At 42.2% G+C, this 23,471-nt stretch overlaps 2 protein-coding genes across 5 annotated transcripts in view; one reads left to right on the top strand and one right to left on the bottom strand.

Moving 5' to 3' along the window:
- Positions 1-13,918, top strand: part of ttll5 (tubulin tyrosine ligase-like family, member 5) — a 48,637-nt gene extending 34,719 nt beyond the window's left edge. The window contains exons 28-31 of one of the 4 annotated variants that reach the window (XM_040136577.1): positions 1,220-1,418; positions 5,863-6,071; positions 9,391-9,473; positions 12,240-13,918. In XM_040136577.1, coding sequence (XP_039992511.1) covers positions 1,220-1,418; positions 5,863-6,071; positions 9,391-9,473; positions 12,240-12,292 — 544 coding nt within the window. In that variant the 3' untranslated portion in view covers positions 12,293-13,918. Of the gene's footprint in view, positions 1-1,219; positions 1,419-5,862; positions 6,100-9,390; positions 9,474-12,239 lie in introns of those variants that run through there. The other 3 variants (XM_040136578.1, XM_040136579.1, XM_040136580.1) reach the window with 3 other exon arrangements.
- Positions 13,919-14,188: 270 nt separating this feature from the next.
- tgfb3 (transforming growth factor, beta 3) overlaps positions 14,189-23,471 on the bottom strand; it is an 11,261-nt gene continuing 1,978 nt past the window's right edge. Inside the window, exons 2-7 of the mRNA XM_040136581.1 lie at positions 19,955-20,118; positions 18,505-18,634; positions 18,265-18,372; positions 16,099-16,255; positions 15,347-15,500; positions 14,189-15,256 (exon numbers count right to left, since the gene is read on the bottom strand). Coding sequence (XP_039992515.1) covers positions 15,098-15,256; positions 15,347-15,500; positions 16,099-16,255; positions 18,265-18,372; positions 18,505-18,634; positions 19,955-20,118 — 872 coding nt within the window. The 3' untranslated portion in view covers positions 14,189-15,097. The remainder of the gene's footprint in view (positions 15,257-15,346; positions 15,501-16,098; positions 16,256-18,264; positions 18,373-18,504; positions 18,635-19,954; positions 20,119-23,471) is intronic.

The following is a 23,471-nucleotide window of genomic DNA, read 5'->3' as shown; positions in this document are numbered from 1 at the left end:
CTGTTTGCCACAGGCTTGCCCTCTACTTTGACTCTGATTTGCACACTTTGACTCGAGTCTTCTCTGGTCCCAGCAGCCACCGACCAGGATGCTGTGAGCTGCCTTGTCTTTTTCACTTTTTGCTGGTGGTGTTGCAAGGCAACACGTTGAGGGAAAAGGGGGAGTTAATGAGTTACTACCAAATCTCTGCCTTAGCTGAATGGTAAGTGACAAGGATAAGATGGTAGCAAATACTGTGCTGTTATAGCTCACGATTGAGCCACTGAAGTGTGCACCACCACTATCCCAGGTAGTTATTAGCTATGAAGACAAGTATGTATTTGAGTCAATTCTAGCTTTATTAAAGGGCACAGGGATATAAGGAAAAACACAGTGGAGAGCACAAACAATAATATAAGTAGACTATTTTATGGAACAACTTTAACATTGTGTTAACACCCCTACATCTTAATATATGCTATGATGCTATTTTTTCACACTATTTCTCCCCTGTGTCCTTTCCCTCATTCTATTGTCTGTGCTCTGTGTCTAAAGTAGGATTAAACTCTCACCAAATGTATTAAACTACCTGTGGGTCAATGGCAACAAATGCTTTAAGGCTATAGTAGAATTGTCATATCATAGCTGTACACGGCTTTAAAGGAATAGTTTGACATTTTGGGAAATACGCTTATTCACTTTCTTACTGAGAGTTACATGAAAGATCTTAATATGAAGCTACAGCCAGCAGTCAGTTAACTTGGTTTAGCATAAAGACTGGAACCGTGGAAACAGTTCTCCGGGTTCTGTCCAAAGGTATCAAAAATCCACTTACCAGCCCCTCCAGAGCCAGGCTAGCTCTTTCCCCTCGTCTCCAGCCTTTATGCTGAGCTAAGCTAACAGGCAGCTGGCTGTAGCTTCATATTAAACTGATAGAAATGAAAGTCGTATCAACCTTATCATCTAACTCTCAAGACAGTGAATAATCACATTTACAAAATGTCTCTTTTCAGGGTGAGTTGTGGAGGGTATTCCAACATGAGGTGAAACCCTCAGGTATTCAATGTCTATTAGAGTGCAAATAACAAAACACTGAGCTGACACTTTTACAGTACACGGATTGTATTAACGACAAAGCAAGACAGATTACATTATCCAGCAGAGAAAGTGAGTGTGTGTTTTTAGTTGATTTAAATCCTCTTACCTTTTCACTGACTTCTCTCCATTTCTGCTCTACAAGCCAAACTCCACTGAAAGAAGAGGAGGGTCTTCGGGATGGGCAGATGCAGAATGCCTATAGCTTGGTGACCGGGGTGAACCCGAAGCAGCGCTACCAGCCCTCACAGGGCAGCTACCAGCTTCAGTTTGCTATCCAGCAACTACAGCAGCAAAAAATGCAGTCTCGACAATTCCTGGACCAGAGCCATTGCAGACACCAGGTATATAAGAGAGATTTTGGTTTGCTTCCCCCTTTATTTCATGGTAAATATGATATTTAAATTAATACATTTATCATTTTTAATCGGAACTTCCTCAGAGGTCTCCTGTCCTGTCCTGGTAGAGGTCAACTTTTATCTTCAACTACAGTATAGATGGGTAGTTACTTTCAGTCACATGGACTTAAATCCAGGTGGAAAAATGGTTTCCCTGTTAACCATTGCCCAGGGTGTTTAGAAGCTGTGACAAATCCTGGACACTGAGATTTGTTGTTGACACAATTTAAATTCCTCATAATTTGTTCCTAAGTATTAGGGTTAAGTGAAAATGCTTTGTCCAGCTTCTTTTGTTTTTGGCTTTCTTTAAATTCAGCATTGCATGAAAACTGAGCGACGTGTACAAGGACTATTGAGTTATAACCCAGGAAAACTCTCATATTTGTGTCTGTACAAAATATCCCCTTACCTAATGACAATGCTGTCCAAAATAGTGCAAAATACACCCACATAAAAGGGAAAGCTTTCATGTTAGCATTTACAAAGCTATTCTGAGAATCTTTTTCCAAACCACTTAACAAAATGGTGTTCGGTGAGAACATCCTTCTCAACGGAAGCTCATTCCTTGAGATCCAAGCATGACTCCTCACCCCAAGATTACACTGTTTGGCTGAGTGACTCAGTTAAGCTTATATTGGAAGGTGAGTAATGAAGGAATGCTGCCCATTAGGGCACTAGAGAGGCCCCGGCCCCGGAGAGTCCATCGTGAGTTTCAAGTCCTACCCTTGCAGTTTATATCAGATTTGAGCTCCATTTGTGTTCCCATTACAACACAAATAAAATTTTGTGATATGATTTTCTCAGCAGTAGTAATGTAGCGACAAAAAACCTTTTAGCCATGCCTGACTAGCCGTGACAGATGTGATATGGCTGTTTTTAGAGTGAGATTAGAAAGGTAGAGAGGTCTCGGTCATTTCGCACAGTGCAATTTTAATGCTTAGAGAAAAAGATACGCCCTCCATCTTTCTGTGCAGTTGCTTTGAAAGAGGATCTGAACAGGAAGAGTGTATTTATTCATTTTCCAGGGGATTTTGTGGAGGCAATCTATGGATGGAGAGAAATGGAGACGGGAGAGTGCCATGGGACAGCTTACAGGGTGGAATGATTGGATGCACCCGCTTTTTTCCGATCGGTCCTGAGTAATGCAGTTGCTCTCACGTCACTGTTTTTTCATCATCTTGGTTGGCCCTTAATTAATGCAATTGAGGTGATATTTCTCTTGGCTTGGTCCGGTAGCCTTACGCAAGGCACTTTATGAAAGTGATCCCTTGCCTTTTTCTGTTCCATTCCCCTTCTCATTTTGTCTTGTGGTTTGAACAGAGTTGACCAAGTTCCTCTTGTTGTTGACATGTCCCATCATCCTCCAAGAATATGGAAGCAGAAATACCTCTTTCAATCTGAAACAGTTTGTGGCATTAAGGACTGCATGTGTATAGCACAGTACGGACATTGTCAAGCCATCTTCTTGTTAAACCCTCACAAACTGAGGCTGACTGAATAAGATGGCTGTCTCTGGATATGATATTCTCACCATCAAATCAGACAACCCTCCCTAAAATCCTTGCCATCCCTCCCTGTTTAGTCCACCCACATCTGTCTCCCTGCCTGTCTTTCCTGGCAGTTGTATCGCTTTATGTATTACGTAGCCATTATTTTTGACTCTAAGAGAATTATCTAAATCTTTCTGAACTCACCTTGTTGGCTTTTCTGGCCTGGTAAAATCAATTGATGCATTTGGATTAATTGAAGACACAAAAGGAAGTGCTTCATAGAGTGTGAGTGTTGGTGTACATATATGTCTATGTGTGTGTACTCCTGTGTGAGAGAAAGAGACAGGGGACTGTTCTGAAGCTCCAGTCCACGTTCCAGTTACTGGGTGCAGACTGCACGGCTCCTCCACAGGCTTGGCCCGGGGCCACCTGGCAGCCAAAGAAAGGTGCCCTTCCTGGCCCCGCTCAAACTGAATTGCGACCATAGGCCTTGCAACCTGGAAACTCAGCTTCTCATTTATCAGCACAGAAATTACATCAGATATTCCCTGTCACACCGCCGGCCCTTTGAACGGCTGCAATGTGAAGCTGGAAAACCATTAGCTTGTTAGATAGCCGTATAAAGCTGCGGAGAAAATAGCATAGACATGAGATGTGGAAGGAATGTATGCAAAGCATTCCCCAGCACTACAAGGACAGAGTGAAATGTGGCTCTAAAATATTATGTCAGAAATAAAACGGTATTTTCCCCCTTCCCAAGCCTTTGAAGAGATCTTGTTTAAACAAATAAATAATGTGAAGAATTTGCTTTTCAGTGCAGCCAGTTACAAAAAATGTTGAGCTTGTTTTGATACCGGATGGCATTTCACTAATATCTGCACTAATTCATTTCAAGCACTTTGATATTTCACCTTAATGGCAAGAAGCCACATTTTTTCCTATGACTAACCCATTCCAAATGTGATCACACTTCCTTAGTCCTCTTTAGGAATTGGGTTTGATTTTATTTTGTCATAAACCATACATATATGACATGAAATATACACATTACATAAGGACACAGAGTTGATAAGTTCCTCTTGTTGTTGACATGTCCCATCATCCTCCAAGAATATGGAAGCAGAAATACCTCTTTCAATCTGAAACAGTTTGTGGCATTAAGGACTGCATGTGTATAGCACAGTACGGACATTGTCAAGCCATCTTCTTGTTAAACCCTCAGAAACTGAGGCTGACTGAATAAGATGGCTGTCTCTGGATATGATATTCTCACCATCAAATCAGACAACCCTCCCTAAAATCCTTGCCATCCCTCCCTGTTTAGTCCACCCACATCTGTCTCCCTGCCTGTCTTTCCTGGCAGTTGTATCGCTTTATGTATTACGTAGCCATTATTTTTGACTCTAAGAGAATTATCTAAATCTTTCTGAACTCACCTTGTTGGCTTTTCTGGCCTGGTAAAATCAATTGATGCATTTGGATTAATTGAAGACACAAAAGGAAGTGCTTCATAGAGTGTGAGTGTTGGTGTACATATATGTCTATGTCTGTGTACTCCTGTGTGAGAGAAAGAGACAGGGGACTGTTCTGAAGCTCCAGTCCACGTTCCAGTTACTGGGTGCAGACTGCACGGCTCCTCCACAGGCTTGGCCCGGGGCCACCTGGCAGCCAAAGAAAGGTGCCCTTCCTGGCCCCGCTCAAACTGAATTGCGACCATAGGCCTTGCAACCTGGAAACTCAGCTTCTCATTTATCAGCACAGAAATTACATCAGATATTCCCTGTCACACCGCCGGCCCTTTGAACGGCTGCAATGTGAAGCTGGAAAACCATTAGCTTGTTAGATAGCCGTATAAAGCTGCGGAGAAAATAGCATAGACATGAGATGTGGAAGGAATGTATGCAAAGCATTCCCCAGCACTACAAGGACAGAGTGAAATGTGGCTCTAAAATATTATGTCAGAAATAAAACGGTATTTTCCCCCTTCCCAAGCCTTTGAAGAGATCTTGTTTAAACAAATAAATAATGTGAAGAATTTGCTTTTCAGTGCAGCCAGTTACAAAAAATGTTGAGCTTGTTTTGATACCGGATGGCATTTCACTAATATCTGCACTAATTCATTTCAAGCACTTTGATATTTCACCTTAATGGCAAGAAGCCACATTTTTTTCCTATGACTAACCCATTCCAAATGTGATCACACTTCCTTAGTCCTCTTTAGGAATTGGGTTTGATTTTATTTTGTCATAAACCATACATATATGACATGAAATATACACATTACATAAGGACACAGAGTTGATAGAGTAGGGTGATATAAATAGACAAAAATAAAAATCTTGAAACAAGTTTAAATGGGAAACACAAGTACCTTTCAAGGTATGTATCAGTACAGAATAGTTTACCATAAACGACAGATGTCACATTATTTCCACATATTAGAAGGAGTAATGGTCCAAGAATCGATCCTTGTGGAACGTCACACATGACAGTTCCCTGTCTAATACATCTAATACAGTCCCTTTAGTTAATGACTGTAGACTGGTCAGTTTCAGCCAATTATTTGATATCCATTTTGAGTTTTGTCAAAATAGTTTTGGAAATGAACCATACCTCTGTGATGCTTTGTCCAGTCTTGATAATAATGAATATCACGTGGCCTCAGTGAATTTGTTCTTCAATCCAAGTTGTTTGATAACAGGATTACTAATGATTGACCAGTGTGTAATCTTTGTGAGTAACTACTCTTCATATACTAACAGCCTTATACTGTACTGTCCATAAAGGTTAAACTACGATCAAAGTTATCACTGCAAACTAAGTTTATAAAAGTATCAAAAGTAGTTTCATTGTTTTAATGCAATTGACCTAAAATAACAGTTGTCATTCTCATCTCTTAGGCTCAATTTCCTGACCAGACAAGTGCGCCACACACCCAGGCTCCAGCAAACTCATCCAGCTGCCCTCCATCCAGCTTTCATGTTCGGCCTCATCCCAGCCATGGCCACAGCCACATCCAGACCTATGTTACTCCTGTTCTCGCCCCAAAGCCACCCAGCAGCGCTCGAGAGGGACAGATCAGGAAAACGGCAACAAAACGTCTTATCAAGTAAGACCAGCCTTGCAACTGAATCATTGTAAGTTAATAGAGTATAGCTGAAAGTTTAACGAAGCCACTGTGTAATTTAAAGCACATTAAGCGATTGCAATGGGGTGGCGTTGATTGGCCCCTGCTTGTAGAGTAAGACAGGGTTCATGGGATCGGTGAGTTCAAGAGGACACGGCTAATGCTAATGAGAGTTACAATATGTGTGTAGTGGAGTGCTCCCAGTCTTTTGGCTGCAGGGTGTATCTGCCTGTTCAGTAAACAGCCTCCTCACAGGCCTGATTTCTGCATGAACCGTAAACAGAACGTGGTTCAGTGGAAGGGCCCGTGCTCCGAGTGCTGTTTAAATCCTGTTTGGTTTGGAGATAAGCTGAAGAGCACTGAAGGGAAAATAAAAGGAAAAGAGTGAAACTGGGCAGAACTGCCAGCTATTTCCCTCACTTATTTTATGACTTTATTACTGCAACATCTGGCCAAATTACACAACAGCAAACTTTTGTGATCAGTGCTGATTGTTTGTTTAAAACACCCCGTTGCAATGGTGAGGAGCTCTTCATTTCCATCTTATGTGTAAGAAGAAAGGACACAACTGGATTAGAAGAGATACTGGAAGAGATATATGTTTCAGTGTTACAATGTATGTGTTTTTGGTTAGGGCCATAGACTGACTGTTCTTTTCTCTGTGTGACTTAATTCCTTCATAGCAATGTCGCAGGCCTGCTGACACTCTAAGCAGTTGAGGATTAATGTGGTTGAGAGTAGCAGGTTGCACTGCCCACAGCCCCTACGTTCAGTCATCTTACTTGACAGGACAAACTGTGCCTGGCAAGTAAAGAGTTAAGAGGGCAGCAGTGTAGCACAGGGGCTGTGGAATAGGTTAGGGCAGCCGGGTCGGTGCCATGTTTGCTCCTGTGTGTGTGTGTCTGCCTGGCAGTTGCTGTGTTTACCCTCTGCATGTGGAATTCCATAGCCCCCTCACACTCTCCTCTGTCCTGCATTCTTGTGGTCGACCAGTGTGACAGGGGTGAGTGTGGGAAAAACGGAAGCTTCAGGACCAAAAATGCACCGATGGAAACAATGAAGAGAAAGAATAAAGAGAGGGGAAAAGAAAGAATGACAGAGAAAGGCAAACTCTGTCCAGGAGAATGGAGATGATTGTTTGCAGAAAATGGTGGGATAATAAGTTGCTTCCCTTTATTTCCAGCGCTCATTTCAGGGGCAACTCAATACCTCTGTTACTGAGTCACATCTGAAATTTATCCCAGTGTAGGCGTAAGCTCCTCCAACTTATAATAGAATCACTGTGCTGGGTGTATTTAAACAGTTCAAGGTTACCCTGCCCTCCAAACACCTTCCTCTGAACTGTAAAAGTGTTGATATAAATTTACCAGCACTGATCTTGCCTGTCTCTCCCATGAGTAGTACACCACTGATGATCTTTGACAGTTGTTAGCTGAAGCTATTTATCAGAATGACATTTGGTTTTTGGTCTTGTTTGGCAAAGGAAATAGAGTGAAGATTTTTGTTGATGTGGCCAAATTATTTCCTCTGTAGGCCTGCAAGACAAAATCCTACAAGAGTGCTATGCAGTCAACTTTGTTTGAAAGTGCTGACTCAAAACAGTGATTGGGCTGAGTGACTAGTCAGCATTCTGTTTTATTTTAAGATGAATAGGCCTTAGCAAAGTTTCTGAGTGACAGTGCCTTTGATTTTTAAGCTCAACTAACATGCAGTACACTTGCTTGAAGCAAATGTGTTTCATATTGGTATCACACTCAGCAGGGCAGGGCTCTCTGGTCTATCAACATACCACAGCTTCCAACTCGAGGGGCTGCAAGGACTCAAAGTGGTATGACTTCAGTGAAGGCTTTGAAAGGAGCAATTTGTAACACAAATAAATGAGCCTGTTTGGTATTTTGTTTGCAAGGTTTGGCTAGTCGCAGCTGTAACGACAGAAACCCAGGCTGTCGTGTGGCATTACTAATAGGGTGACAATTACAGCAGTGCCATTAATGTCAGTCTCGCTGCTGCTTTCACTCCCTATTAATCAGCCACAACAGTAGTTATTTTCACAGGATACTGTATACACACAGAGGCTGCCAAAAGTGTGTTTATGGTTAAGCGTTATTCCCTTTGGTCGGTCTGAGCAACATTAAGACATACCAGCTACCTGAAGGCACAAAAAGTAAAGCTGCGCATCATCTATATTTACATAAGAACTTCGGCTCTCTGTGAGCAGTGTGACATTTTCAACTTTGGGCTTCTATATCCTCTGCACATACTGCAAGTTCAGATTCAGTTCTCACATACTGTGTTTGCGGCTGCTGCCTGGCTCTTGAACTGACAGAGTGAGAGACTGTTGACAAAGAAAGTGATGTGAAGAACCCGGAGGTCAAGTTTTTTTCCCCTCTCAATATGAAAGGGGTTACTTCCTGTCGAGGTATGCCACGCTTAAAGTGGGCCAGTTCTATTTGTGGTTGTGTAATGGTATGAAAGAACAACTGTGCAGCCCCTTACAAGGAGGCAGTGTGTACCCTTATTACTGTGTTAATGCTCCTTTGGCAAGCTGCTGTTATGGGGCGAGAGGTTAATGCCAGCTAAGCTTTATTTATTGTTCCCCCTAAAAAATGCTTAACAGATTTAATGTATAAGGTTACAGACATGTCTGCTCCTGCTCTGCGCTTCAACAGTTCATATAATGGTTTTCTCTGTGAAAACACTGTATTTGCCCTCTGATTATTTGAAAAAGGCTATGTAATCTGTTGTATATGATCTCCAGACTTGTTTATGAAGCTCTTTGATTTAAAAATACCAAGTAGATACTGTACTGTTGTTTTCACTATTCACCCTATAAGAAAGATTGTGTATGTGCCTTTTCTGTCTGTAGCCATTGTCTGCAGTTCCACATAGTCAGTAATCACCACAATAATCTTGCCAATGTGAAAATCACATCACCCAGGACAAGGAGCAGGAATTTGCCCCTTTCTTGTCACAATAGCTCAAGAGAAGCACTCAGTAAACACTTAACCCCCACTAGTCTCCACTGACTGCACACGCACGCACAAACTGTTTGAAACTGACTACATGACTCATCAGACATCATGCACACACATGACGGATAGGGTTTGTAGCATTTGTTTGTATATTTAGCTCTAAGTAGAACAATACGCTTGATGGATAAATCAAATGATGTTTCCTAACGGCTTGGTCTAGAACTGTCGCAATAAGCATGGTTTTTCAAATACAGTTTGTTGCTGTGTAGCGCCTCATTGAAGGATCTTATACGGTCTTCACTGACACTTATCTTGTGTCTGTTTAACAGGCAGACGCCCTCAGAGAGTTCAGCCAGTGGAACCGTGTCCAACGGCCAGCATATGGTCTACGAAGCCATCTGCGGTAAAACAGGTGGGTCTGATGCTGCAGTTTTACACGCACTTGGTAGAATATCGTACTGTAACTTGGCCTGTTGGCATTGTAGTCCACAGGCAAGGGAGGGATATTATGCCCTCTCTGTGCCAGTATCAGTGATTACACCCAGGCATAGTGGACATTCCCCATGGAGGACTGATAAACACCACTGGATATTTTTACCCAGCTCCTGCTTGCTCAGTGGTGTGCAGGATGTGTAAATGTATTTTGCACACAGTAAAAGATAACTACATTGTCAGAATAATAATTGTACAAACTTTCATTACAACTGTGTTTGAAGAGTATAATTGAGGTTTTATTGGTTTTGTTACAATGACTTGTGCTGTACCCTCTTTAGAGTTGGTAGAGGCAGCCAGAGCTGAATGGGCGTAACGAAACTTTCCAGCACAATAATATGCTGTTTGATCATATAGATATAAGACTAGAGGTCCTGGACACACGCAGTGTCTGCTGAAGGATATAGAGGCATAACAATGATAACATCTCTCTTTTGTAATGAGATCCAGTGATGGGAACAGTTTGGGCATTCCCATCTGTTGGCCGTTCCTACACAGCCGTAATTACTGTCTGTAAGCCAACAGCTCTGTCCAGTTGTACCCCAGAAATCACAACAAGAGAATGAAAATGTAGCTCAGCTTTTGCGTGTGCCCTGTCACCCAGCCCTCTTTCCACAGCTCTTTCCATCCTGAGCGAAGTGTTGAGCTTATTGCAGTAACTGTGGTATTAAGCACTTTGCGCTTATGGACACATCTGTTTGTCTGATCAAGCGCATTTTCCAGAGACCTACTATACATTAGTATTAGCAAATCATACCATTCATCACATCATGCGAGTGTCACAGTCAAGCCGACTCAGAGATCAGCTTCTCGGAAAAATACATTAGCTGTACACCGCCTCCCACCACCCACCCACCCACCCACCAAAAGAAAATGTGTGTCTGTGACTAGAACATTTCTTTTCATTCTCCCTCTTCCCCCCAAACTATGAAGGTTGGCTTAAGTTAACAAACATCTTATAAACTCATCAATTACTGTAATAGGATCCGTTGGGAGCAGCTTCTGAATTTCATGAATGCATTTTTTCCGTCGTTCAGGGCGCAAAGGGTGGGGGAGATGCCTCACTCTTGGCTTTAAAAAAAAAAATTTCTGAACCAAAAAAAAAAAAGAAAGAAAGAAAACAGTAAGCACCAGAATCAGTTAGCAAGGCAGGTTTAACCATGCATTGAGAATGTAACACAGAGACTCTGTGTGGTGTACTGGGAGAGGGGAGCGTGTTATTAGAGGGGGCACAGCCTTTGTGGGAGCTTAGGAGTGCGTCAGGTCTTTCTGGCTGCCCAGTGTACCTTTGTAGCGAGATGACTGAGCTCCCCTGATCAACTCTGACAGGGAGTTAGAGCGGTTCCAAATGGAGAGCATTCTCTATGATCAGCTGTCAACCATCATAAATCACACTCTTTCTTTATCTCTCTCTCGTGCACTCTCTTAATCTCTTCCTCTCTTTGCTCACACAACTCTCCTTTTATCCTCTGAAAACTTTTTCCTGCTCACTCACCCCCTCCCCCCTTTCTTTGCCTATTTTTTATTTGTTAATTTTTGACATGAGATGAGGGGAGGATTTTGATGAGGCCCTATCAGAACTTCCAAACCTAGATTATATCGACCAAATGTATTCTGCAATCCTTACCTTGACGTTTTGTTGACGTTCTCAGGGCTTCACAGTCGGTGACTGTGAGGAGATTTATTACTTTACTTGGTTTGAGAAGGAAATGAATGCTTCACTTGTGCCATTTTAATGGGAGTCTGATCATGTCAGGACGAATAGCTTAGGCCTCTATCAAAATAAGACTGTATGATGCCTTGTTGGGATGGAAAGGTAGCTACTGGCAGTCATCCCCTTTTCAGTTGTATTATGGACGTGAATGGATATTTGATTCAAAGCAGTCACCAAAACACTGTTTTACTTTGTGAATTACTGTCTTTAAACAATGTATTTTATTTTATTAGGTATCTTACTCGTAGATAAAAACTACAGTGCATGGTTTTGAATTCCTTTGTATCTGAGTGTAAGTTGCAAGCACGTCAAGATCCAAACTGTTAATACTGTTATTCTGTTACATTTGTTAGATTTTTGGGGTTAATTTGCCATCGAAACAAACTGTTGACATCATTTCTTCGGTCATTTTTAGCTCCAAGTGACACTTGGAATGGGGTATGTTAGAGAGAATATTGTCCCTTTATCTTTCTTTTGCTGAGCTAGAGGAAGAGCTTCCAGCGGTCATGTCATCGGATTGGAAGTTGGGGAGATGTTTTCGTTTTCCAGCTCAGTCAGGCCCCACAGTGTAAAAGAGCACCAAAATAAACAGTGTGCGCAAAGAGGGAATGAAAGGGAATACTGTTTGGGAGCACAAACACGGCAGCTCTGACTGTAATTGGAATGCCTTTTCTACTGGATGCCTGGCTGCGTGCCAGCCGATAGGATGAGGGGCGAGCGGGCTGAGAGTGGAGGGACAGTCGGACAAAAGGCTAAGCACTGTGCTGACTGAGCTCAGGTCTGCTGGTAACCACTTGACCATGAATAATTAAAAAGATCAACAGAACCTTCACCAGGAGGGTTTTAGTGGGCTCATCTGAAGAAAAACTCTTTCAGGTTTGACACAAACATTTCTATGTGCACGCATGAGGAAGACCCTCAACTGCCTTTTTACCCCTTGTACTAATTTTTCATTCTTCTGTCGCTCTCAAGGTCTGTCTGTGTACCGCAAGCTGTTCCAGGACCAGGAGCCCAGTCACAGATGACAAGAAGGCGACCAGAGGCACGTCCTACCGCTCTGCCGGCCTGACAGGTGTCTCTGCATGTAACTACATCCCCACAGAGGTGTATTCTGGGAAAGGACATCAGCAACAGATGAAAGCATGCCAGACATCAAATAGGGTCCTATTAATTTCTCTATGATACAGCCGAAGACATGCGAGGGGATAGTGTGCCAGGCCAGGAATGCCCAGCTTTGACGCAGGTTGGGATTTTGTTGCGCAGCTCAACATCAGATGGGCTTTTCAGCTCCCGCCCCTCCCTCCCCTCATCCCCCTTAGCTACATTCATTCTATATCCCAACAGTTGCCCGCCCTCATTCTCTCCATGCTACTGGTGCCACAGAAAGATTTCACTGACAGATAGCTGTCAGCAGATGGTTCTTCAAGCCCTATTGGTATTTTAACAACAGGATTCAACCTTTTATTCTTTGCTCATGCAGTGGCATGTGCACCACTAGCTATTCAAGTCGATTGTTTTTTTCCTCAAGAAGTTTTTGACAACTAATGTAGAGATGGCCTGAGTAGCTTCTCATCTCGCTGCCATGAAGGGTGAGCATTGAGAGAAGCTCCTTTCATGTGTGTCTTCTGGCTTTAAGACACTCCAACTGCCAGTCCTTGTTGCCAAATCAGACTCTATGGCCATTGCCTCAGGATCTGTTAAAGTAGAGCATCCTTTACTTGTGGGCTTGAAAAGAAAATTCTGATTTTTAGAGTTTAAATACAATTGCTTGCTGCCTTGTTCCCTGTTTACAAAAATGATACAACACTATTGAAAGTGGGTTTAAGTTTTCTATCAAGAATTCAGCGAGCTTGTGATAAATTCCTGTAAACCGTGGAGATGCTGAGGGTGTTTTCCTTGGGTGGACCCAATTCAATATCTTTGGTATAATATGTAAAGTATTGTTGTTGTATTAGTGTTTATTTACTGTACTTTGTCCAGCAACAGGTCTTCTTGGCCGTTTATGTAGCTCAAAGCATAACATAAAGAGGTCTTACGGTTATGCACAGCCTTGCCCACATTGAAGGTTAATGCTGCACCAGCAGACCATTATCCTTGCGGATATTCTGCTTCTTAGGACCATATAGCAAGTTCACTCAGGGCGTGTTAATAGAATAAAACATCTCTGTTATATATCAGTAGATTCAGCATATGTTTATGATGACTTTGTCAGAAATACTTGAATTTCATGCATGTATTTGTCATATCAACCGATGATTATTATCAGTGGGTTTGCACAGATTGTAGTTTTCAATGCAGCACAACAGAACTGGTTTTATTACACTTGATTGTACTTGATTTTTTTTTTCTTTTTTTGTAGTGATTGAGGTTAAACTTCATGTTGTGCATTTTCTACTGTTAAAGCCAGTGCATGCTGTATTACAAGAATCCAACAGTAGAATCCAAATCAATGTGTATAATCTACTGTGGCTATACAACATTGTTTACAGTCTGATATTTTAATCTGTTTTGTTCCTGATTGTTTACATCACACACGCATGGAAATGTAATACTTTTGGAATCAGTGAGGCCGTTTGTAGCAAGCCACATTGACATGAATACCTTGAAAACATTGAAACATGCTGATCATGTCAGTAAATGTATTAGTTCACCCCACATGGAAATGTAATACTTTTGGAATCAGTGAGGCCGTTTGTAGCAAGCCACATTGACATGAATACCTTGAAAACATTGAAACATGCTGATCATGTCAGTAAATGTATTAGTTCACCCCACATACTGTACTCTGGAAGTTGTCACTGTACACTGGATGTATTCACTTTGGTCATCTAAATTTACCCTATTACCCTTTAAAATAAAGTGCTCTAAAATACTTAAAGAAAACATAAAAACTCAACAATAATGAAAATTGAACAATTCTATCCAACTGTTCATATTTTAATTAAAAAAGTGTTTCCAAGAGTAATAAGAAAAACATTTACAGTTCGTGATCTAGTTAAGTGTTCACTTAGTGACATACATCGTCTCATACAACAGAAAGGCTTCACTTTAAAACGAAACAATCCCTGGAATCACCATCCTGCTGCATTTCAGAGGTAAACATAACCATGGAAATACTACTTTGAAAAAACGGTTGGTTTCCAGCATGTTTTCTTTTTTTTTTTCCTAAAATAATTTTCATTAAACAGCATTTAATCCTAAATAAACAGTGTAGGGAGCTGTGGCGTACACAGCGTCAGTTTCCAGCTCGGACATTCAACGGTGTCCTGTGAGTCAGAGCCAAGGGATCATTTTATCTTACCCTCTTTGACATACTTCTGTCATGCTGAGTTCAGTCTGCATTCTCAGTCATTTTTTTTTTTTTTTTTTTTGACTGCAATTATTTTATGTCCTTGAAAATGCAGTGGTCATTGCAAGACAATTATTGTTCTGTTCCTCTTTAGTTGAAAAACGGTTCTGAATACCAATGGCACGTAACACTGAGGTACAGGCTGTTCAAAATGCTGCAATATAAAAAAAAAACATGAGAAACGCCGATGTCAAAAGGCGATTGTTGAAGGTCAACAAGAGGTCTGATGGGTTTGAGAGCGCTGTTGGTGAAGTGGTGTTTGACGAGTCTTTTAGGTAAATTCTGCCAATGATGGTGAGCAGAGTGGTGGACTGCATCTTTGATTTTCGTGATAGAGCTCGGGCAGGGCTGAAGCAGAGGGGAGAGGTACTCATGGAGGACAAACTGTACCGCGCCCCCTCTAACCCCTCATACCCGCTCCTGAGTAGTGCTGGGAGCCGTCACATCCCATGTCTCTCGCCGGGCCCTGAAGCTCTGAAGTTTAGCTGCACTTGCAGGACTTGACGACCATGTTGGAGAGCTGCTCGACTTTAGGGGAGCGACCCACGTAGTATAGAATGGTGAGGGGCTCCAAGTCCTGAGGAACACAGCAGGGGGAGGCGGATGCTTCGGGGTTCAAGGTGTTGTAGAGGCTCAGCAGCTATAAGAAGGAGAAGAAGGAGACAGGGATCAGCAAACACGTCTCCCAAACAGGTACATGACTTAAATGTGTTGTGGCACTTTGTCTCACCGAGCTGTGGGTGGTGTCTGCACTGCGTAGGTAAGGACAGGGACCAGAACAGAAGTTAGCATAGTACCCTTCCGGCTGATGGATCCACCTCCAGCCCAAATCCTGCCGGAAATTAATATATAGTGGTCGCACGCAGCAGTTCTCCTCGTAATTGCTGCAGACAAGAGAGGACAGTGAGGATTACGCTCTTCAAGAGTTAAGAGTTGTAAACATTTTCCTCCCCACAGCCTCACAGCCAGAGATGAGAAATAAGTTAAGAAATTCCACTCTTAGGTGTGCCCTTATTTTCCCTCTTGGAGGTAGCCCAGGTGTCTTTGGTGCTGCCTGTCAGCCTGACAGAGGAAATCCAGAGCTGAGGAGACAGCATATTAAGAGGAGGTACCGTTTGCTCGTACTGGGACAGATCCCAACTTGTATCAGCCAATACCTGTGTCATGCTCGCCTGCCTGATTAACAGGCTTAATCTATGTATTCCGTGCCCATGCACTCTTCCTCCCTGCCATCTTTGTGAGAAGTGACAGCTGATATTTCCATTTCATGTTGCCTTGGCTGGTATACTACTTGACAATATAATGTAACCCCCTGCCTGCAAGACAAAAATAGCTGCCATTTTTATTTGCAACTAGCCCAGTGGTCAAATCTCCAAAACTGACAGTGCAGGTGCAGCCAGAGAAATTACTTTGGAAAGTTTAAGATGATGAGAATAGCCCAACGGTGCATAACATTTTCCAGGGTGAGAAAATGTGCCTTACTTGAAGCAGTAATTGGTGTCAAGTGCCCGCTTGCGCCTGCGGGAAGAGGACTGGGCATCCAGCCTGTGGGGAGGGAGCATCATGAGGATGAGATGGGGGTAGAGCTGCTCCTTTTGTTTTTTCACACGGCTCACGGGGTCGTATTCTGCTTCCATACCTGCAGGAGCAAGTCAGTTAGTCTTGAGGATATCCAGAAATAACCTACTCACAGATACAGAAGATTTGTTGTGAGTTGTAAGATGCCTGGACTTCAAGAACCACAACTCAACTCTAATCAATGTAGTCAGCTGAAACTTTTACATCAGGATACTGTAATCTCCATGCCGGGCTTTGTTCATTTCTGGCTCACTTTTCTTCCTTCTTATTTAACACTGGTCCCTCTAACTTCCTTCTTTCCTCCATTTTCCCCCCTGGGCCTGTGTCTGCTCATCCACTCTACCCCTGATAGCTTAAGCAGTGGATATCTCAGGAGAGATGCTGCTGGTGGATATGTACGCCCCTCTTTAATTCGGGGCCAAACGTCTGAGCACCGTGGCAGCACATTCCTTGTGGCCAAGCCAGTCGGGAGTGTTCCCAGGACCGAGGGCCTGGGGGCTCCAATGCTAAGTGAGATACCAGATCAATTGTATTCCCATGCTCTGTGTCTCTCTCTTCCTCTCAGAAAGGAAACCCATTATCTTAACAAAAAGAACTCAAAGAGTAACGCTGCTAGAGGAACATGTTGATGTCTGGATTGAATTTTTTTTTTTTGAGACCAGTCTCATAATAAAGAGAATATTGTGACTGTAAGTGTATTATAATCAGATTCTCAATCTTCCCAGGAAACATTTTTGTATAACACACCCTGCACAATGACTAGGTAGTACTCAAAAACAAAGCCTCAGGTAACTTCAATCTGGCAGTAAATACAATGAAATAAAAGGCCCGCTGAACCCTTATTCGAAATTAAGAAAAAATCCAGAAAAATTTGGACTTTCACCCAGGCCATAGTATAGAGTCCAATCTGCCAATACTGCATTGAAGCTTCCTATAGACAGAATTTTAGGACCATGTTAAACATCAAAAGAAAAGCTAATGACCAACCATTACATGCCAGCTTCCACTAATAATCAAAAGATAATTACAAAATTTTGGAAACATCTAAAGCAGGCATCAAAACTAAAACCTGAACCTAAAAAGAGCTTCTTATATCAACTGGTCCTGAGACCCGCTTATGCAAATCATCCTAAAACCAGCACTGCCTATTAGCGCTAATCAGAATAAACTGAATTTTTCAACAAACAAGAGATGCCTATCTGAAACATTAGACAAATCAAACATTTTAAACAAACTGAACTCTTATCTGGATCTTGATTGTGAATGCAAACTGGCAGAACATCTTTTCTCTATGAGAGATCAAAAGCAGAGACTAATTCTGACCAAATACAGACTGAGCAACCACAGACAGGACAACACAAAAAATCTTGGAAACCCACAAAAGAAAGAGTCTGGACTCAATGCACAACAGGCGAGACTGGGATTGAGATGTAGTCTTAAAGTGGATTATTTAGGAGCTTGATGTGCAAGATATTTAAAGGAAAATACGCTTATTTGCTTTCTTTCTAAGAGATAGATGAGAAGATTGATACCACTCTCATGTATGCACCCAAAATATTTAGCTATAGCCAGTAACAAGTTAGCTTAGCTTAGCTTTGACACTCAAAAGAGGGAAATGTTAGCCTAGCTCTGTCCAACGTTAAGAAAATCTGTTACTGTATCCAATCCGAGAAATAGTGGCAAATAATCCGTCTAAATCCACACCTCATGGTTTTTACATTTCAAGTTTTGTGTCCAACAAGATATGTTGTTCCTATAACTTCACGCTATGCAGTGGCGTGCAGTGAACTGAGGGACATACAGTAAGGAAAGTCCTCTGAATTTGACAGCTAATGATTTTCTTTTTTCCAGTCTTGATATTATTCATGCGGATTTATATAAATGAGTTTGAATGATTGGCAATATGGTTTTCAACACTTTCTTAATACCTTTTTAAACTGAAATATTAACTGACTAAAGCAGGGTTATAACACACTCTGGGGGGGAAAAAAAAACAAAAAACATGCTTGCTGATACAAACCCAAATCATCTTAATTTGTCACATAACTGAGATATCAAATGCAGTCTCACCTTTGAACTTGACCTCTAGCACCTCGTTGGCATTCTCTATAATGTCACCATTAGGCCTGAAAGTATGGCAGGGACAATGCACACTGATTTCCAGACCAAAATTGGTCTCTGAGGGGAAACAAGAGAAGAAGGATGTAAGGAGCTGATGTTTTTCCCAGAGGATTAATCCTTCATTTTAAATGAACTAGTCCCCTTTGGCAGGATATGTGATACAAGGAAAATTCGAGGTGACCCACTCACGTCGGTACATTAGCCACTCCCTCACTGTCTCGGTAACATCAAAGGACACCCACTCAGGCGTTCCCTTGGTCAGGACGTTCTTGCCCCCAATGTAGCGCTGTTTGGCTTTGGGGTCGTCTTTCTGGAGGATCTGCAAGGAAAGATGAAAATGTGACCCAGCTGCATAAACTCTTTTACGCACATACACACTGACACACAGAACCAGAGCTGTCTGTTTGAGCCAGACTCTCCGGGATGCCTTGGGCCAAACGTCTACTCTTCATGGAAAAAGTGACTCCCTATGTTGATATCCCCATTTTGCAAGTTAATGCCTGCGTGTTACCCTCCTGCCAATGAGAACCTGGCTGTCCTTCACATCAGCAGTTCAAACTTTGAGTTTAGCTGGGCTCCTAGATGCAGTGTCACACAGTTCAGAGAGCAGGCTTCCAGGTATATCTGCAGGCATCCACATCCCAACTGTGTTATCATGTCGAGACCCCAAATGTACGAAACTGAAGGAGGAAAATGAAATCTGCCTGTAACAGTGTGTTTCAGACATTCCTGTGTCCGCCACCACTTCTCTGAACAAAAGTGTTTATCTGTAGTGAGAAATGTGTGTGTTTGGGTGGTGGGTATGAGCACTTAACCACACAGCAGTGCTATGGATAACCAGGTTCCTGAACATTGTCAGCATCTAATCTGCCTTCCTGTGGGGAAGAGGGGCCAGAGGACTGCCAGTGTCAGCCCTCTGCCAATCAGCTCTAGTCTGAAAAGTGTGGGGGTGAGCGAGCGGCTCCGTTTACTCCCCCAGTGGGTGACCCTGCCTCTATCTCCTCTTAGGCCCCTGGAAACAATCTGAGGGTCTGACAGTCTGTATTCAGCGTTGGCCAGAGCCTTGCCTCAGAGGCGGTATGCAGTCCGGAGACGCTTGTCTCCCTGGCAGGAAATGTTGGAACCTGATCATTACTCCTAGTCTCTCACGGGAGATTAATGAGGAAACTGAAAAAAAAAAAAAAAAAATCCATCCTTGCTGCCACCCCACACACAGACATCTAACAGATGCAAGCTTTCACACACTTCACAAAAAAAAAAAAAAAAATGCTGATAAACTCGCAAATGCAGGTGCAGATCTATAAAGCCCCTGTTGAAAGCATAATGCCTCTCTTGATCTAACAAGGATGGACAACTGCTATGAGATTGACAGCTAAGAAAGAAGAAACTGCCGAATGGTAATCTAGGGTTTCTTAAAGGCGGCTGTGTAAGCTCTTAAATTTGTCCTAATGTAAAATCCATTTGACTGTAAGCACATGGAATAATGATCAGTGCACCAAAAGAGGCGAGAGGGAGTTGGACACCCTAATATAAATGTTTTCATCTTTCCCGCTGACCTACACAGGTCTTCTGAGAGAAAAGGAGCACATTACCCCCCTGCACTCTGCTAATAGTGGAATTGAACGGTCAGTTCACACACCTGGTAGAGCTCAATCCTCTGCTCGTTTTTCTTGGCGCCGGGGTTAGGGATCCTCAGGGCTCGAAACTCAGCCCGGAACAAGTTGGTGGAGTTCTTCTCCATGGTTGAGACGTTGAAGCGGAATACCTTGGAGGTGATACTCTTAGGGCAGAAGGAGAGGTCATCTGCAGGGAAGGTGGAAATGATGACTCAACAGTGGCTCTAAAGAAATTATTAAATATCTCCTTTTAAAAAAAATCAGATTGGAACTCTCATTGTTTCTTTTGTCAGAATCCCTTTAAGCTCTTATCCATCTGTTACCTCATCGTGTACATGTTATCAAAGCCTATTTTCCACTGACATCCTTACAGGGGTGGACATGTTTACCTTCTGATTATTGAGTAGTTTTCTGCAGAGGATTTCCCTCTACCACTTTAGATAGTTTACAGATAAAAGTAAAATTGAACATTTTTTTTAACTATTTCTAGTCCATTCCAGGGAGCCATTACCAGAAACCATCTGCTTATGCTTTGTGCGGTCCAAGTTAGCAACAAGTTGAAGTCATGAAATGAAAACCAAATGTCCCATGTGGTAGTGGAGCAGGCTGCAGAGGGACGGCAGCATGCTCCTCCTCCCACCAGCTCTGGAGCCCAACAGGTGCTCTGAGGGCTCGGACGGAAGCCAAGTATTCCCTGGAACCAAGAGGTTTAGTCGGGAACATGTAGGATCACGTGCTGGAGCAGAACATTACCTGAGAAACTGCTTAAGAGGGCGGCTCCATCATGCTGGTAACTTCACTGAGTGTGTGCCTGACAATCCATAGACTGCTGTGTGGCTGTGTGTATGTGATAGTACACTGACATTTCGTAGAATCAACTAAATAATTGGCCACATTGTGATTCTATCTGAAAAGCTGCCTGTTGCACTGAAGCCTTTCCCCTTTTTATACCATAATACCATTGAACAGTTTATTATTTTAACAGGCCAAGCACATGCAGTGTTGAGCAAAACAAGCACATAGCAAACTTTTTATGAGCCAAGTGGAAACAGTCATTTACAGCCAAGCCATGGCTAATTTATTACCCCAAGTTTAAGCTTTATTACCAAGCCTCAGATTTGCTGGTGGTTGAAAGGGGCATTGCACCTTTAGCTGATTTGCACCTCAATCTGTTTCGGGACGAATGGAAACTCTTTCTGTGTCATGCAAAAGGAACTTGCACATCTCCAAGTATCTGTACTTCATTTGACCCATAATCCTATTTCGGTGTCCTCCCAGTCATTATCTGATATTTCCACAAAGTTTTTTTTTTCAACTTCCCCTATTTATAGGTGACCTTTTCAGCATTCATCCCCAGCCAGATATCTGTCCAGTGTTTCCACACAATCTATAAGGAGGAAACCTCAGTAGCCTTTTCCCCCCTCGTTCGCTGCTCTGTCCCCCCTCCTTGCCTCCCCCACAGAAGGTGGAAAGCCCCACTTCGAGGGGAGATTTGAAATTCTAATCAAGTCTTTGGTTTCCTTTTGGATGACCTCATTTTTCCCATTGCAATGGTTTTAGGTGGATTTCACATTATGGCTTATTTTTGCCAAGGGTCTGAAAGGTAATTTGTTCCATGTTGGTGAGTGGAGGGGATTGCTTGTATAATTAAAATGAAATACATTCACTAATTTTCTGACCCTCGCAATTCTTCGATGATAGCTCTTAAGACTGGGTGTCGGGATGCTGACATAAGTTTGACCTGTAACCTATATGAAGAAGCACAGATTAATGTGCTTTAAGTTCCTACAGAGTTTAATTTCTACCGGTAAATATTAGATTAAAAAATCTACTCTGTATACTGACTACTGGTTTAGTTAAATTACACACTATTCCTAAAACAGATTATACGGAATTAAAAAATTGAGTTTTATTGCAGGACTTTATCATTAACACATTTCCAAAGGTCTATTTATAGTCACTTATAAAAGTCTGGATAACAAAATGATACCCAGGTGATGTCATTCTCATATTATCACTCAATTAATTTAATTTAAAGACGGGCTTTGAATTAGGAATTTAGAAGTGAAGTTGTACAGAACGCCTAGGTACAGACGTTTGAATAGCAGTGCAGTAAAGCTTCACATAAACTGCCGTGCCAAGATGCTATTCACCACACCTCACAGCCTGACACACGCTCAGTCTCTTGTGTCTGGGATCCTCTCCTCTCATGACACAAGCTCGCTGAAAAAAAAAAAAAACAAAACCAAAAAAAAACAACAAAAAAACTTCCAGGAATCACCTCTTTTTGCCCTTTTGCCCAGAGGATTGTCTGTGATGTCAGTCTCTCCAGAGCTTGTGGAGGTAAACAAAGGAAATAGGAAGCATAAGGCAGCAGGTGCTAGCCAGCTGCTGAGGTGTCTAGGTCTCATAAAGGACAACAGAAACGTCTTTGGAAATCTATTTGTTTGAGTGCTCTTTTATCTACTTAAAATACAGCATCTTGGATTTGAACTTGTTTGCATTATGCTCTCATGGAAAAGTTTGACTGCCATTCACCAATCACTCAGTAAATGAACATCAACGTTTTAACGGACAGAATTCAAATGCTGCTTTTGTATCAGAGAAGAGTCTCATTTCTCTACTTCATTCCTCAGACCCTGGACATTGACTGTAGCCGGCCACTACAGCAGATGAGATAATGTAATGGAGCTCTGTTCTGAAGAAAAACAATTTTTTTCCCACTTGATTAAGGATGAGGAAGCAAAAATGGTAAAGGCATGTTGGAGGGGGAGGCGGGGGGAAGCAGGATTCTGTTTCTTTGGGAGCAGGCCAAAGACCTCTGTCTCTGTTTGTTCAGATGACATCATCTTTCTACTATCCCATATATCAGATACCCTGATGTCCTCAGCGCGAGTCCTCATTTTTTACTGACCCAACACTGAGTCAATGATTGGTTTATATTTCCCTGATACTGCATGCTTCAGTGTGCGATTTATGATCTTTCTAATTTTAACCAATAAGAGTCAGTGTTATTGTGCCAAAGTTCATCCTTCAGTTGAAATACGTCTTTATGTCATTGCATCAGCAGTATTTGGTTTGTGGTGATATAATTAGCCACACTGGCCTTCTGATGCACCGGGAAAGGATGATCTAGATTGCTGCCTCTCATAAATGGCAGATGCTTTGATTTGCATTGGTAGTAGTGTCTACCGGAGTAGTCTGGAGCAAGTGGCGCATGAGAGAAAAGTTTCTGTTTAACTTTTTAACTGTGCATGAAAAAAAAGAAAAGAAAAAAAAAAAAAGAAAAGCAGAACTTGACTCTACTCCCAAACACTCCCACCTTCCAAAAACAGTGAATGTAAAAGTCATTATATCCAGCAGGAATGAAAACGAACTATGCTGCGAAATTATCGAGGTGACAGACATTATGTTCCTACACACTGCAACATGCCCCGCTCTCCTTAAAATTACATCATGGAAAGGGAGAGAAAAGTGCTAATTAAAGCATGTTGGCACCCTTTGTTAATTTCACTGCTCTCATCCTTGAATAAGCTGTTT

This window comes from Xiphias gladius, chromosome 10 (genome assembly GCF_016859285.1).
Source record: "Xiphias gladius isolate SHS-SW01 ecotype Sanya breed wild chromosome 10, ASM1685928v1, whole genome shotgun sequence".
NCBI lineage: Eukaryota > Metazoa > Chordata > Actinopteri > Istiophoriformes > Xiphiidae > Xiphias > Xiphias gladius.
This window is presented reverse-complemented; position numbering and strand designations above follow the sequence as displayed.